This window comes from Euleptes europaea, chromosome 11 (assembly GCF_029931775.1).
Source record: "Euleptes europaea isolate rEulEur1 chromosome 11, rEulEur1.hap1, whole genome shotgun sequence".
NCBI classification, from domain to species: domain Eukaryota; kingdom Metazoa; phylum Chordata; class Lepidosauria; order Squamata; family Sphaerodactylidae; genus Euleptes; species Euleptes europaea.
The window spans coordinates 60,282,154-60,300,324 of NC_079322.1; the positions used below are offsets into that span (position 1 = coordinate 60,282,154).

General features: G+C 40.8%; 1 protein-coding gene across 1 annotated transcript in view; it reads right to left on the reverse strand.

Moving 5' to 3' along the window:
* Window positions 1–794: 794 nt before the first annotated feature.
* The window catches only part of ODAD2 (outer dynein arm docking complex subunit 2), an 83,224-nt gene continuing 65,847 nt past the window's right edge, over window positions 795–18,171 (reverse strand). The window contains exon 19 of the mRNA XM_056857605.1: window positions 795–943. Within this exon, the coding sequence (XP_056713583.1) occupies window positions 830–943 (114 nt within the window). The 3' untranslated portion in view covers window positions 795–829. The remainder of the gene's footprint in view (window positions 944–18,171) is intronic.

Here is an 18,171-nt window from a genome sequence, read left to right on the forward strand (position 1 = left end):
GGGACGGAGCCCTAACAGACTTCTGAGTACCTTCGCCAGACTGAACCTTCCAAGATTCTTTGGGGGCAGCCATGTGAGACTGGTGTAAGCCCATATTAGGTTTATAGCTGTTCCCTGAATAAGAAATGTGAAATGGCAATGAGATAATTTTAACGGAGATGCATAAAATGCTCATTTTTTCTATTCCCATTTCAGTTGTCTGGCTGCAAATTTGAACACTTGATTTTCTTACCACAAACATTACATGTTATTAATCTTAATGGAAATCTTTGACGCTGACAGTACTAAAGGGATTCTGGAGACGTCTTGAAAGTGTGTACACAATTCCATCTGCTTGAAACACTTGTATAATTCCAGATGTTGAACTAGCGCATGTGTACGTGGATGTCTCTGGAGGGTTTTGTAAGTGCTCAAGCAAGCAAAAACCATTATGACAGAATGATTAGACAGGTTTAGCAGAAACCTAATTGTTTAAGACACCCAGGAATAATAATACAACCGCATCCAAGTATGGGAAAATATCTTTATTATATGTCCATGACATGTCAAAATGCATTTGAAACGAAATTGGAAAGACATTTTTGGATATTCACTGGAGTATTTTTGGTACAGGTGAAACATTGAAAACTTCCCAATAATAAGGGATGGATATCATCAAAATAAAGAGCACTTATAACTTTTCGATTTGCTTTTAGATATTACATCAATTGTTAGTCACCTATAAAATAACCTAACATACATTTTTGAAGCATTTCAGTTCTGCCCGTGCTGTCCTAGTGTTGTAATATAAAAAAATATTCTTGGGAGCTGGTAAAAGTTGTCTGGCATTTCAACCATACTTTGCTTTCTCTGTAGCTAGAGCCAACCTGCGAATGTTTGCTATGCAACCGGCCGCTGCTTCCTGAAGCGTTTCATCCATAGAGCCTGCCATGCCCAGCAGAAGCTTAAAAAACAACAACAAAATCCAGAAATAATAAAATGAGAATGAGCTCCAAACCAAAACCACTACCCTGAAAATAAATTATCTTAGCATGACACACGTCTACCAAAATAATTAGTCATGAATGAAAATGGCCCTACAATCCACAGCTCTGGGATTCAGTTTTGAAGGTTGGACTCGCAACAGTCTGTTGAATTAACAATAGCTAAAAGCAAAACAGAATTCTAAAAGAACTGAACAGATTAAGTTGATGGGCATATCCACAACTGTTAGCCATGCAGCTCAGAACATTTCTCACAATGGTTAATTATTTGTATGCTTTTATCTGCTGTATTCTGGGACTGAATAACAGAGAATTTACTCTATCTTTTTAAATTGTCCTGACTGAAAGATCCAGATCTTGTCACTGGTCAACAACCAGACAATTTGTTAGCCTGTCATGCTATTCTTATTTAAACAAAGGTAGTTATTACGGTCCATGACCAGCAAATCCAGCAAAGATACAAAAAATGGGAACAATTAAAAATAATAATGGTATGCATCAACCACGAATACAGATAAACGTAATATATTTAACATATTAACACTCCTTAATGAATACTAAAAATAAAATCACCCCAAGGATTTAAAATTTGTACCACTCTTTAATTTAAGAACACTTCTTAGTTTTTTTGAGGTTATAGACCTGGGCACAAAACCTGGCAACCCTTCATGTCATTTGATGGTTTTTATCTGATAGGAGATATTCTAGTCTGTCATGCTATTCTTATATAAACAAAATTATTCATTCCAATTACAGGCCAAAATCTTTGACTGATTTTATGGCCATGCCATAATTAACGTACACTTAAGAAAGGTCTGCTCAAGTCTTATAAGATTATCTTTTTAACAGCAGACATGTGTCTAGTTTCACTCAAGGACACGTAGTACATACACTCTTAGGATGGGAAGTACCAACAACCACACCAGTGGAATTATGCAGACATGAAAATATTACATCGGTGTTGTAGGTGCAAATATTCAGGGACAGGATTTAGGATGAATTGTTTTGAACTTTGGCCTAGGACCAATTCACTGGAGTTCAACAGTCCAGTTTTATTCTCGCCGAGTGATCAGCCCATTTCTTCCCCAGTGGAAACACTCTGAATACAGAATCAACCACATGGCAATATGCCTACGTAAAATAGCTGCTCAAACCAATAAATGGTTGTTCCTAGTTTGTGCTGCAATTTTGTGGCAGTCAGTCTGTGACACAACTGCTTAAACACTTAGCTACATGGAACTCCAGATTCTGGAAAGCCTCCCAAACTTTTAATGTGGCTTCAGGTATTTTGAAGTGGACGCAGCCTTAATTAAAAACCCATTTTTTTTCAGCCTGCAGCCCTCCAGATTCTGAATCCACTCAAAGAACATTGAATCAAACCACACAAAAATCTGTTATCACTCAATTTCCATGCATATTTTTCATACTGCTACATTATTACATAAAATTATGAACTGCTAAATATAAAAGCAGAAATTGAACACAGGCTTAAGAACTATATACTACCTTTCACTAACCTTCCAGTGGTTGAGAGACGTGGGTCACAGCTGCATACATATGGTGTGTGCTTATACAGATCAAAGCATTTTATACTTCAGGAAGTATTTGTGTTAGATTAATGCATACAATAAGCATCTTGCCAGTCACCTCTCACCCTCTGACCTAAAAATTCAACTTGTAAAAACATTCCGTCTTCTTGCTAGAATTCATTTTTTTTAAAGGTTTGTATGGATTCAAGCACAAAGCTCACAGAATCACACAACTGTACAACTGGAAGAGGCAAAAACTTCCAACGTAAGATGTTGTTACAACTAGGCCAATCCAAGCAGAACAGAAACAGAAGTTGTTTGCCTTGCTCCAAAAGACCCCAGAGAGACATATTTTAAAAGGTTTAAAAGACATGCCCTGATTTTAGAGTTCTACAACATATAACGATATGGTAACACCCAAGGCACCAGTATTACGAGAGTTAAGTTTTGCAAGACCCAAACGATCACAGAATTAAATCAGTGGAGCACCTACCAGCTAAAATGGTACAGAACCAAAACCTCCTCATCTGATTTCTTCTAGACTGTTACTCCAGCTTCTAGACCAAGTGTAAGCAATCCTTGGTGTGTGTACCAAACTGCGGCTCAATATGCAGGGCCCAGGCACCAAGGTGAGTCCTTGAGAAGCTGGCAGTGTGTCTGGCCAATCCTTGTCTCTCTCCTTCCTCACCCTCTGCCTGCCAGCAAACCAACAGGTAGACATCGCAGGATTTTTTACACTTGGGGTAAAAAGGTTGCACTGTGTGTGTGTGTGTAAAGTGCCTTCAAGTCGCAGCCAACTTATGGCGACCCCTTTTGGGGTTTTCATGGCAAGAGACTAACAGAGGTGGTTTGCCAGTGCCTTCCTCTGCACAGCAACCCTGGTATTCCTTGGTGGTCTCCCATCCAAATACTAACCAGGGCTCACCAAAAAGGTTGCACTAGACAAATGTAAAACACTCTGAGAACAATCCTAAGCAGAGTTACAGCCTTCCAAGCCAGGGCTGTCTTAACAGCATTATGGGCCCCTGGGCAAACCAGTGTGCTGGGGCCCCTACGACAACCACTCACAGGAATAAAAATTAAATGGTCGATAATATTAAACATATATTTATTTTATTGGCACTTCAACAAAACTGGTGTTAAAACATTAAAAACATGCTGTACAGCAGCAACTAATCAACATGATAAACATTTGAATACACAAGGCTTGCAAAACACAATAATACTCAGTAAACCACACAGATTAGAGTATGAAATTACTATGAACTTATTATAACAAGCATTTGCGGCATTTCTTTTCAGAGAATTGCTTTATTATTGGCTTAAAGTCAATGGTCTTCAGGATGTCATTTTCCATGCACATGAGTGAAAGCCAGTTCAAATGATGCTGCCCCATTGTGCTATGAAGCAGATTTTTTATAAGTTTCAGTCTTGAAAAAGAACGTTCTCCTGTACAGTTGGTCACCATCATGCACATGAACAATCTGAGTGCAATTCTAACATTCGGGAATACAGATTTCAAATTGTCCGAAATTATTTTTCTGTACAGTGCAGGGAGAGTCTCACAATTTTCATCAAGAGCCATGTAGTGCTTGAGATGCTCACATTCATTTAAAATGTCATCAAAGAATTTTGCAGTCTGTAGACAACACTCTGCTGCTTTTACTCCCACCAAGTTCAGGCTGTGTCCAGCACAGGGGACATAGATGGCAAAGCCATTGAGTTGATGAATCCGTGTTTGCAATCCAGTATATCGTCCAGGCATATTTGAGGCATTATCATATGACTGACCACGGAAGTTTGATAGTGGAATGTTGTTCTCATTAAGAAAATCCACAACAGTGTCTGTTAGATCCTTTGCTCCATGAAAAAAGATGGGGATGAACATCAAGAACACATGAACACATGAAGTTGCCTTATACTGAATCAGACCTTTGGTCCATCAAAGTCAGTATTGTCTACTCAGACCGGCAGCGGCTCTCCAGGGTCTCAGGTAGAGCTCTTTCACACCATCCACCCGCCTAGTCCCTTTAACTGGAGATGCTGGGGATTGAACCTGGGACCTTCTGCATGCCAAGCAGATGCTCTACAAACTGAGCTCACAGCCTTTAATGTATCGGACAGTAAATGTCAGTTGATCTGTGTGTGAGATGTCTGGATCTGTGTGTGAGATGACTACACTTATTGAATAATACTTTGACTCTTTTACCTCTTTAAGAATAGTACAAAGAACCTGTTGTCCCATTAATTCAATAAATTCCTCACAAATATTTGCAGATAAATATGACAGATTCCCTTTTCCAGGATTTCCATACATTTTGAGATGTTCTTCCAAGAAAGGGTCAAAATCATTCAGCAGCTCTAGTATACTGTTTTTGCTGACCCAATAATCTGATTTTCTCCACGAAATGGCAAACCTCTGGAGGCAAGAAAGCGAATTACAGAAACCACACGTGTCAACACTTTATGCCAATATTCCTGCTCTGAGCGATGTCGCTCAAGTAATAAAGAATCTACACTTTCAGTTTCTTTATGCCTTATCAAATATGCTGTCATGCATTTTCGATGTTCTTCTCCATTTTCATGTTCTACAATAACATTGCTGTGCTTCCAGTCATTGAACCCCAATGTAGCAAAGGGAGATTCTTTCTTGGACAACAGGCGACATACAAAGCAGTACAAATGACGTTGGGATGGTGAATAGAGTAACCATTCACGTTTTACACATTTGCCATTCCACAGTTCACGTTTGAACACATCGTTTGATAAATACCTTGCCTTTATATTCTCCAGCTGCTGATGAGGGCCCACTACAAATCCAGTAATCAATTGTGTTAGTATCATTAATGTTCCATAGCCCCGGATCTGTGTTTTGGATTGCAAACTCCTTTACTGTTACAGATTTGGGTATTTCCTCTTGTAAAATGTCACCAGCAGCAGCAACAGGCAATGATGATATGTCTGCTGAAACTGGATGATTGGTAGCAGGAATGGATGTAGATGTGGATGCTATATCTGAAGGAATGGTATGAGTGGCTGTTGTTGCACCTGTGTTGAGCCACAATGTTAATTTTGGAAGTTTTCCTGTTTTCTCCTTCTCCTCTGCAGCTCTCTTCCTCTTCTGTGCTCCACTCAAAACATTACATTTCATTTCTGATGAAAGGGTTATTCACCTGGAAATATATATCTTAAATATTTAGTCCCACACTAGTCCGATGAGGGTGATATTATATAAGTATGCTTGCAACAAGACCTAAATATTTAAACATTCTGCTTCCATTCTGTGTCATTCCTTTAATTGTACGAATGGTCTTTATTCTTAATACAAACTCTCTACTGTGTGCTGATTCACAAAACTGTTGGACAAGACCTAGATCTAGCTTACTGGCATAGCTAGGGTGTCTGGCACTGATCTAGCCTAATCTATGTATAGGTCTACCAGACTACATTCAACGATTTTCTCAACTTGCACAATTAAAAAGCTTATCCATTCATACATTCACAAACTATCAATACCTGGTTATTAGTACTGCATCATAAATTCATAATCTTAAATAACTACTACATGATTACCGTATAAGTTTTCAATGTTGTGAATAATCTATGCATAGTCCTATACCTGGGTTCATATACAATGTATAAATATATCCAATAATCATGTCATTGCTATTAATAGTACTACAGTAGGTCTGTTAGTAATGTCAACTGAGTTTAAGTGACGTAACATATACGCTAAATTACGTTATTCAGCACGAGATCCATACACATAGGCCTACATGCAAGTGAGGTGGCACTGTGGCAGAAGTGACTGCAATACTAACCCAGGGATACTAAATCAGAGACAAATCACAATGCCCATTTGTAACACAATAACATTGCAGCAAATATTATTGTATAGTTTAGTATAGTCTACTGTGTAGTAGTATTTATTTATGGCAAGTCACTTAACATACACAGATTAGCATAGGGCGGGCCCCTATGCTCGTGGGGGCCCCGGGCAAGTGCCCATCGGGCCCATGCGTTAAGATGGCCCTGCTCCAAGCCCACTGACTTCAATGGGATCAGAGGGGTGTAACTCTGTTTAGGATTGCTCTGTTTGTTCTGGAAGGACAAATGACTAAGATGTGACTAGAAGAGCAGCATTTAGTGGCGCTGGCAGTGTATTAGGCACCAGCAGCTGACACCACTGGCTCCATTTGAAAGTGTGTACCTGACTCAGATATGCCACTTACCCAATGGGTAAGCAAACCCTTGGTATTATCAGTGCATTCTCAACAGAATCACCAGACAACCTCATTATGTGAAATCTTCTTGCCTCATAAAGGGGCCATACTTCTCTTGAACATCAAGCCAGAATCACTGGACAAGCTTCTAACATAATGTTTAAAAACAGAAGATGGTTGGTGAACATGTCAGCCTACATTCAAACATCATAAACAGGTTGAGACAGGCATGAACTTGGCTCACTTTTCTTTCCTTGTGGGGAAAAAACTGAAGATGGGTGTCTTACAATAACTTCAAATAGCTGTGATGTTCAAATGCAGGCATCTAGACAAATAGGGGTTTGCTTCCTTCCCAGATACCAGGATGAAACCAGGGTTAAGAATGCCAGTTACTGGGAAAGAAGCTAATTCCAGTTAAGTATCTGCATTTGGACACCATCCCTAACAGAAGATTGCTGTAAACTTCCCTCTTCAATTAACATGCTGCATCTGCATGAGGGGAGAAGGGAAGGAGTGCACAAATGTAACTATTTACCAGGTTTATGTCCATCGTCTCAGTTTATTCATACCAGAACAGGACCTATGTCTGATTTCTGATCTCCAGTTAGATGGATCATCTGTATATAGCCAATATATGTGATGATTGGTGGTGGAAAGTGCCATCAAGTCACAGCTGATTTATGATCATCCCATATGTTTTTCAAGGCAAGAGACATTCAGAGGTGGTTTGCCATTGCCTAGCTCTGCATGGGCTGAGAGAGTTCTGAGAGAACTGTGACTGGCCCAAGGTTACTCAGCAGGCTTCATATGGAGGAGTGGGGAATCAGCCTCGGTTCTCCAGATTAGAGTCTGCTGCTCTTAACCGCTACACCGATATAATTCTTGAGAACTTCATAATCTATTGATAGGCACTTTTTACTTGAGAAGAAAATGTGGTTATTAATATACAATAACACTGTCCTTGATTAATGACATATGATGGGAGTTACAAATGCCAGAACCATATGCCAATTGTTGATTGGAGAGAATGTCCTTATGATAGTAATAATCACCTTGTGAACGTGTGAATCTACCCAATCAAGGGGCTGGATCTTGCCTAAAATTTCCACACGTGCAAGAGGAGGGACAATTCTCGCCAATGCAGACCTCAGATTCCCTCCAGCTATTCCTGGGGGACCATCATGCCACAGGAGCAGAATTTCAGGGGGCGTTTGGGGCTAGAGCGAGAAAGAGGATGCAAGGATGTTACGCTTCCATGGATGGGAGTCCTTCTATCTGCAGCAACTTTAGGGGTCCCCCCCCCAAGCCAGGTTTTTTTCCCACAATAAATGTATGTTCTTTGATTATTTGTGGAATTGTTTCCAGAATAGTTAAATAAATAAATCTTGTTTCCAGGTTGTGGGCCCAACTCCATTGATACAACTCAAATTATGTCACTGGTACCACCGATAGAGGACTCACAAGGCACTGAAATTTCTGTGCTTCATTGGCTGATAGCAAAAACACAGTGCATGCCCTTCAGTAACTGCTCTGCTTGCCTGTATTTCTTATTCTTCCCTCCCTTCTGTGTTTATTAAAGCACCTTCCTCCAACACAACTCAACAGCTATTTTTGTTTCTGCAGCGAACTGCAATTTTGATGAACTCTAATTGCCACATGTTCCCCCAGGCTTGCCACGATGTTCCTGTGAACCTTACAGATGAGTTAAGAACAGAAGAATTTCATGTGCTCCATTCAAAACCAAAAGTATGCATGTACATAGCATACATACGGTGGTTTCACTAAAGCCTTAAGTCTGACATTTGGAACAAGGAAAACATAGGCTATTTATAATTATAGTCTGCCTGTTCATAGCAGATCTTATGACTTCCTTAAGGTACCGACCGATGAACCCCAACAATAATTTTCCCCATTAATAACTATTTTCATGACTTCGCCTTGGGAGCCAGTTCATTCCTCCAGACCACTGTGAGGTAAAACACTACTTCTTAGGCATGTTATTTGGTAGAAATAACATATAAATTCTTCTACTCTTTAAAACATACTTTTCCTTTGTTCAAGTTTTATTTCAATATTTTTGTTTTCAAAGCCACTTTGCACATAACTTTTGTTTTAAAAGTGTACACCTAGAAGTGTAAAACCTGACCAAGACAAACCTTTGTGTCATAAAAGTGTACTCTTTGGGGGACTGAGGTTGGATGCAGCTTCTTGTTGAGGTTACTGAGATTTCCTTCTCTAAAACAACCCTATCATCACCTGCTTGCTAAGTATGTAAGTTTTTCTTTTAAAATACAGCCCTTTCAGCTGGAGAACACTGTGGCAATGGATTAAACCAATAATAACAACAACAATAATAATAACAATAATATCTAATTTTCACTGTTGACCCATCTGTGGATTCTTAAATCCAGAGACTGGAACCATGAACAGACAAGACGAAGTTTTCTACACACCTGAGAAAACCCCCAGATTTGCAGAAAAATCTGAAATCTTTTTTAAAAAATCAGCAACAAACTGAAGAAGGTAACAGATTCCAGGGACTAATACTCATAATATTGCAAGGCTGGCCAGAAACAAAAACCAGGTTCCAGAAGAGATAACACTACTCTTCCAAATACAAATTGAGTTTTGTGTACAGAATGGCATTACCTTCCGGAGAGAAAGGGCAGTGATACCAGAAGCTCTCTAAACAGAAAAAATGCACATCTGGGAATTGAAGGGTGTCTATAGTGGGGCAGGGAAGCCATCTCTTGGCCAGGAATGAATGAGCAATTAAAGACTTCATGGAGAAATGTGATGTGTATAGGTCCTGGGAAGGCTGCCAACCCAAAGAAACATTAGTACAGCCTGATATTCCAAGGACATCTTGGGCAAGAGAAGGAGATTTGTTGAGTTGGACAGATAAGGCATATGTGATCATTGTAGATTACTTTTCCAGTTTTGGGGAAATAGGCTATTTACCAGATATTTCAGCCAAAATGATTATATGCAAGATAAAAATATAAAGCACTGTCTGGCCCAGTAATGCAGCTCAGTTTGTCGGGAAAGAATTCCAGAAATTCAGCAAGGAGTGGAAATTTGATCACATTCCGCCATCACCTGGATATTCTCAAAGTATTGACAAAGCAGAATCAGCAGTAAAAACAGTGAAGAAACCCTTAAGAAAAGCAAAAGCTGCAGGGGTAGATCCATATCCAGCACTACTAGATCATTGGAACTCTCCATCTCAAGGCCTAAACCTAAGTCCAGCACAATGATTAATGAGCAGAACCACCAAGACACTTTTACCTACATATGAGAGATTACCACAGCCCGCATTCACTGGATATTCTTTGGTAGACTCAGGAAATAGCAGCAATTAAGACAGACCCTGCATTATAACTGGTCAGTAGGGTTGCCATTTTACTAACCTCGGAAGGATGGAAGGCTGAGTCAACCTTGAGCTGGCTACCTGAAACCAACTTTCGTCGGGATCGAACTCAGGTCATGAGCAGAGCTTGGACTGCAGTACTGCAGCTTACCACTCTGCGCCATGGGGCTCATACAGCTTTAGTATCACTTGGCTAAATGAGCCATGGTGAGCTCCCCCTCACTGGCAGTCTTTACAAAGAGGCTGGACAAGCACTTGTCAGGGATGCTCTAGGCTGATCCTGCATTAAGCAGGGGGTTGGACTAGATGGCCTGTACGGCCCCTTCCAACTCTATGATTCTATTCTATAATTCTAAAGTACAGATTGTAATCCCTCCAAAGTGAGATGGGATGATGGCAACTGCATCATGGCAGTGCAGAGGTGCCCCAAATATTGGCTTCAAAGCGGGGCAAATATTTCTTTCAGAAGCCTGCTGCCTTAGAAGCTGCAACATGAGGTATTTAATGTTCTTGTATTGGTTCAAACAAATTATCAGCCTGTCTTTCTCCCTCCAATCAAAATTAAATTGGATCACTCATTTGAGTGGACATATATATACTCGAGAGCCGCATTAAGGATCAAGAAGCTTATATTTGATTATTTACAATTTATATGCCCCATGTGTTGCAAGAGACATCCAAGGGACATTATTATATATAAAACAGCAGAAAACAGCAATGAAAAGATGTGTGGCAAATAGGGTTGCCAAGTGCCAGGTGGTGGCGGGCAAACCCCCGCCAATCTACCTGGCTGCCCGTTGACCAGCTAAAGGTCGGCAGGCAACGTGTGCACGCGCACCTACCCATGGTGCCGCATCACTTTTGGTTTACACCTGGAAGCGCCGCATCACAAGGAGCCATTTACCACTTGTGATGTGGCACTTCCGGGGGTTAAACCGGAAGTGACACGATTGCGTTGGCGCTCGTGCATGATCATACTTCACCACCACCCAAAAACCCTCCTGCTGGAGCAGAGGAAGAACTTGGTAAGCCTAGTGGCAAAATCATCCTTATCTGGGAGATGCTGAAGCTGGCAGGCCAACCAAAATTGGTAAAAGGCACTCCAAGCTGGATGCCACTTGTACACTCATAAGCAATGTGGGGAATCCAACGGCACCTGTAAAATAGAAACCTGATCTTTAAACTTGCTTGAAATGAAAATGATCATTAGATTACAGCTGCTATAATTCTGCATCACACTGGCAAACCATAAACCAGTCGTTCCTCAGTTACGCTGGCTGCGCTTTTCTTTTCCGATCCAGCCTCTCGCTTCTTCCATATGCTACTCTAACCAAGAAGATGTCAAAGTCCTTGTTCTGTGATCTCCTAATTAGTAAGTGGATAGGAATAGTAGCTTTACTCCAAAAGAACATTTTACATGCTTTTTATAATATAACATAAAAGAAAAAAAAGTCATCTTAAATAAAAGCATATGGTGGAAGGTCATCCAAAAAAGTATCAGTCTAGATACAGCCAGCGTTTTGCTTTCAACACTGTGCTGAACACTGTAAACATTTAAAGCACCTACATTTGTGTGTTGTGTTACATCTATTATTTACCCCACGAAAAGACTTTATTCAATTACAATTATAAATAATACAGCATGTGGTACAATCCAAAAATAATTAGGGCTGCAGCTCAGTTAACACTTCACTGCTACTTCAATCCGGAGTTCCCTTTCTGCCTCCCCCATGAATAAGACAAAATCTGGAATGCGCTTGCTGCCGAAAAACAACTTGGCCCCTGACACACACTGTGGGTGAAAATGAACAGAATCCAACTGAAAACGGACACTGAGAAATTCCCCTTTGGAGACAAACCACCATTGGCATTCAGAACATGCACTAAGCCAAGATGTTCACTTGTCTCTGACCCAAGAACAAATAGGAGATTTACTGAGGAAGGTGGATCCTTCGGACTGATGGCCTTCTTTTCTGTGGCCTTCCGGGACAATTATGGTAAGGACTCAGTTGGCATGGTCATCGTCAATCAGGGTAATACTGAAATACTCTTTGTTAACTGGCAAATTGAGACACAGGGAGAACTAAACACAATTTCTATTTAAGGTTGTCTTGCTATTTTCCATTTTTTTTGTAGAATAGCTGTGCTTATCAATCAAATCATTAAAAAAAATCCAGTGCTGCAAAAATGAGGTATGTTACCTTGAGCAGGGGTTCATCAAAGGTGTTTTCGCAGATGGAGCTTAATCAGCCCTTTCAGCCTCTTGTGTGCTGTTTGTGAACATTAATAATGCAGGACAGTACAACATGAGTAAATAAGAACTAAAATACACGCTGAAGTAGCCCATGCAAAATCCACGCTCTCAACTGATTTAAGTCAAAGTTATCATGCCTCTTTAAGACAAGAAAAGGACTATGTAAGCCTTCCTAAGGACACAGCAAAGGCGGAGGGCAAGCAAGACTCAATTTTTATCCACAGAATGGAAGCAAAGAGATCAAAATAAAAGCCAACAGGAAAGGATACCCTCCCTGCTTTAAAATCCTTGGGAGAGGAAATCTAGGTTACCAAAAAGCAACAACTAGTTAATAGAGTTGATTGTATGGGTTACCAACACTAATAATTACAATGTGAGCAGGGCTGTGTGAATTTATTGTCCCAGGTCACCTGTCGATGGAGGTTTATCGTCATATGAACACAGTAGCTGTCAGTGTGATGCAAGATGAAAAATGTGTTTGTTTAACAATCAGACCTTCTGATCCAAGGAATTAGTTCAGTACTTTTTCAGAGGTGTTGGCAGGCTAAAACCTAGTGGTCACTAGAGAAATGGGGATTAGTTAATTCTCCTGAGAATTAACTGTAGATCGCCACAGCCAACATGGAGAGCAATTACTGAGGGGAGCATTACTCTGTTCAACTAAAGGGCAGTTCAAGGATCGTAGTCTAAATTACTAATCACCACTGTATTTTTAGCCTATATACTGCACTAAAAGACTTTGGTACCATTTTTAGAAGACATTCCGTCACCAGGAACATTCATAGAGCCTTCTATGAATCATTCCCTGAAAGTTCATTCCCTGAAAAGCAATTGGCAGTTCTGACAATTCAGAAAATGTGAGGCCAAAGACCTTTTATCGTGCCTGCATCTGAAGTGCATTTTCAATTTTATTTTTATTTTAATGTAGATTTTGAGAGTCAATTAATGCACAAAGGAGGCACTTGAACCGACAAAGATCTTTGTAATAATATATGCCGAGAGAGAAAGAGACCTGTAGAAACCCCATTTCAGATCACTGGAAACTCATTTTACTAAGATTAAAAGAGGAGCCAGGTTACTTACAATATGCAATAGGCATTAAGGAGAGAGGATTTTGCCAGACCTGTTGCTTTGGTCCTTACAATGAACATTTGCTCAAGCATCACCCGGGGGACCTCTTCCCCACACCAATCTCCTTCGCTCATTTTTTATCAGCCTTGCATTCTCTTTTCCATTTTATCTTTCAACTGTTTTTTTTTTTTTTTGTGAGTTTTACCCTTTGTATAGATTAATGTGGGTAAGATATGGCTAATTTGGAGACAATTTACTAAGTAGGTATCTTCTTTTCCAAGCTCTTACTTTCTGCTAGCATTTTATTACTCTGAACGCTTTTCCAGTCCATAGTGAAAAGAGCTATCTAAAGTCTGCATAGACGCAGAGCGCAAGATCAGAAATGCTTAAGAACTGCTTGCCAAAATGCCGCAAAAAACCCTTTCCCCCTCAAATGGGCTGAAATCAAAAATAGAAGAGCTACAAGTAAGATAATGGCTTCACAGCTGGCACATATAACTTAGAAAAAAAAGATAACTTACGCTGTTCACTATTGTACCAGCAAAGATAGAAGGCAGTGGGACTGGATCATTAACAAATCCCTCTTGCTTGGGAAAAGCAAACACAGTCTTAAACAGGAACTTCCTATGGCCAGTTAAGATCATTTAAGGAAGCTACACTGAGAGCGCCAGGAGAGGTCTGTATTGTGGGGGTTGGGAATGGGGCTTTCTCTATGGTGCCAATGCAAGCATGGAATACCCTTCTTCCCCTCTTGGGAGGACCATCCTGCTGTATTTCAGGAAGTTTGTGAGTTCCCGTTTTTTCCACCATGAACTCTGGTATGGCTAATGCTGTTGTTCTTTTTATTTTGTTGGTTGGGGTTTCATTGGCAGCATTAATTATTGATCTGCCATCTGATTTTCATGTATTTGTTTTTACAAAATTTATACCCCACCTTTCTGCTCTGATAAGGGCCACCAAAGTGGCTTACAAATTAAAACATACATTATAAAATCACATCTAAAAAACCCTTGAAACCAACAAGAAACTCATCACTAAAAAAAATAAAACCACAGCTAAAACACATATAAAAATATAAACTACAGTTAAACCGCTGAGCAGGAAGGAGGGATCACAGAGGGAACACCAAGCAAAACAAAAGTTATAACCCACTGACAGAAGATAGCACCGGAAGGAGACATATGAGTTTCCCTGGGGAGAGAAGTCTAGGGTTTTGGTGCCACGGCCAAAAAGGCCCTCTCACAGGTTGCTGCCTGCCTAATCTCAGAAATTTTAAAATAAATAGACTTACCAAGATTCAAAATTCAATTACAAAACTTCCTATACAGGTCCAGCTTCTGACAGTTGGTTATTTTTCTGAAAAATGGGAGGATTTAGACACACTGAGAATTATATAATTATATTGAGATGCTACTTGATCATTTTTATGTTGTCGTGTCATTTTTTTTTTTAGATGATGGGCAAGCTTCCCCAAAACATGTCATAATTGGTTCAGTGTGTCTGAGGTTTTACAGGGAATGCTGGGGGGGGAGGGGGAACCTTCGGAAGATCAAGCCCAGGAGAGTTTAATGTCACCTCTCCCTGCTATCTTCCCCCTTCTCAAAATATTCAAGGAAAGGGGAAGGGGGTGGGGGAGCATTTGCAGCAGCATTCAAGGGTCACTTAAAAGACTGGTATGCTGATAGCTTCTTCTAAGTAAATGGCCGACAAAGATGCAGCAAAGAATATCTGTTCAATCCCTCCATATCTATGAAACCTGTCTAAGAACCAAGGGAAGCCGCTTCAAGCAAGAGGAGGCATAGTAATAGCCTAAATAAATAAATACACTTTTCTGTAAACATAAGATCCCCTTCCCCAACATATGGCCAACATACGCTATTTACATATAAATGCACACACACCTTGGGTAAGCTATCCTAAAACGTGGCTTGTTGAAACGGTCAGATCCAGATGCTCTAGGAAGAACCTTCATTTTTAGAAAAAGGTACCTACCAATGTATGCTAATATTTCAATAAGATAGAAAGCTCAAAGTGCTAGAGACAGAAGTTATCTAATTAGTAAAATTAGACTTGCTGGTTTCATGGAGAAATATTTAATATTTTCACTCAACGCCAAAATGACGAGTCAAGAAATCGGAAATACCATTTTCATTGTTATTTCTTGTGTTCCGCTTCTGTTAATAGTTTCTTTTGTAAGGAAACTATTTTTGCTCAACTGAATGCCAAAAATAAAATTACCTGGCACTCTGCCTTTGTTTGCTAAGCCTAATATATGCCACTTAAAAGAAAGTCATTTTATTAACTATATGTTTAATTTCTTTAATTAAGAGTAACGCTGTTTACAAATAAGTTTTTTTTTAAATTCCATATCAGATTAAAAAGACCTTGATCAGGAGCCAAGGAGGTGCTAAAAGTCACCACTGGGTTTTTTTGGCCCAACTTCCAGTGTAGTGGCAGTAAAAGATTTCTGTCAGATTTTGTCTCATGGAGGCTTTTTATATCACTCTGGACAACATACAATCCACTGAAGTTGGAAAGTAAACACAGTGCCCAGCTGAAGTGGGGTAGGCAGGAGACACTGAGGGGGGACTGGGGGGACCCACAGACACTGGGGGGACCTGACCCCCACCCCAGTGGGCAAGTCCTACAACAGTCAGGTGGTGGCAGCGGTTACCCGAAAGGAGAGAGAGGCAACCCCCTCCAGGAGAGGCTGAGAATCTCTGGGAGAAGGCAGAAGTGGAATAGGGCTTGCAAATCTGAGCAGGCCTGTTCCACCACACAGCCTCTCATAGTATTCCATAAAAAGCCACTAATGAGGATCAAAGGACCCTGTGAAATCATGCACAATGAGAGAGACACACACACATAGAGGGAAAATCAGTATCCCCTCTGAGCATGGATGGATGTGCTTTCTGCTTGCGCACAGGGCTCTTTGGACCTGATCCCAGCCCTACTTTTTATGAAGTCTCCTAAACTGAAATTTATCTTAAAAACAATTGCAAGAAGCCGTTCCGTGTCTTTCTGTGGTTTACGAAAACTGCGCCAAGTCGGAAGGAAAGGACATTCCCTGCATTCTCTGAAGCAAGATAAATACAGAAGAGAAACCTAGATGAAAGATGGAGCTGTTATCTATGGCTCTTGCCAGATTCTTGGGCTTTTTGGCAAATCCAGTTAACATTGGAAGAGTCATCTAGCAGCAACCTTTTTCCATTAAAATGAGCAATATATATTTGGATTTAGTGTACCTTGTTTATACATTTCGAACCTTCAAAACTGTCTATTTAAAATGTTTTAATGATTCCTTCTGCACAAATTGGCTGCAGCTCCGTTTATTTGAAATGGCTCATTTATCACCGAAAGAGCTGCAGGGCACAGCTTCTGTTGAACTGCTCCAGCAAACCTACAGCTTAGCAGGACAAGCTTCTTTTTATAAGACTAAAAAGATATTCAGAACACGCCAAGATGAGGATGATGCCAAGGTCCGAATTTGTTATCCAAATGTTCCTAAATTAGAAACTTTCCAAAGTGAAGCATTAAGACAAGAAGCACATCACTTATTAATGGTACTATCGCTCACCTGAGCTGGGAACTGCATAGGACCGGTTTACATGCACATCTATGGATTGTACTATGGTTGCTGCATTCCACTGAAAAGGGGAAGTGAACTGACACGAAAGCTTTACCTGTGGTTTTGGATCTGTGCTAGCACATTCATACATACAAACACGACGAACCTACGGTAGGAACCAGCTCTCTATTACAAGCACTTGCTGGGCATACCAGACTTTAGGAATGCGGCTGTAACAAATGGGCAATGGCCTCAGACCAGGAGCTGGCCCTTTAAACCTGGGCTCCATTCTCCAGGGTGTGCTCCTCGGGCCTTGCCACTGTGCTCCCCTCCCAGGCCTTCTCACCCGTGTCGTCTCCTAGACCTCAGTCCCCACAGTCACCCATGCCTGGGTGAACTCCGTCACCTTCAGTGACTGAAGGTGTTTCTCTGCCCTCCCAGCCACATGCAGCCACATGCTCTCCCAGCCACATGTTTCTCTACTCTCCGCACCCCCTCATCTGCTCACTACCGCCTTTTAAATGTGCTGATCACCCACACTGGCCCTCCCCCCCCCCCGAGTTTCCTCACCCTGGACAGCCTGGCCAACTTGGGCTATCTGAAATTTCCTGATGCCGCTTAGACCTCAAGGGCCTGCTCTGAACGGCCACAATGGCCAACTCCAGTGGCACGAAACTCATAACAATGGGATGATAGTAGGCTGGGGAAGTGAAGAGGGCTAAAGACAGGAATTTCATCAGTAGAGCAAAAGCTAAAATCTGGGACACACTTCATGGCATCTTGTATTTACTGTCAGAACGGAATCATTTCTAACAGCTTCCACATAACACACAATTCCTATGGAAGCTTTTGAACAGAATCACCAATAACCGTGCTCTTCATTGTACATCAGTTTATTCTTCAAAGCTCATCCCATGAAAAGTTCTTTATTGTAATAGTAACTTGCCAAACCTTTCTGGACAGCCTCCACCACTGTGGAAGGAAACTAAAACAATACATGCAGGATATGCACCTTTAAGGCACAAAGTCTTACAACGCAGGAACTGCAAGTTCTACCCACTGAACAAACTTGTATAAATTATGTTTGCTTCTGCTAAACTTAGGAAGCCAGAGAATTCGGACAGTAGTTTTGGCAACCTTCCCTTCATAAGTCCATCCTCTTCTATGACCACC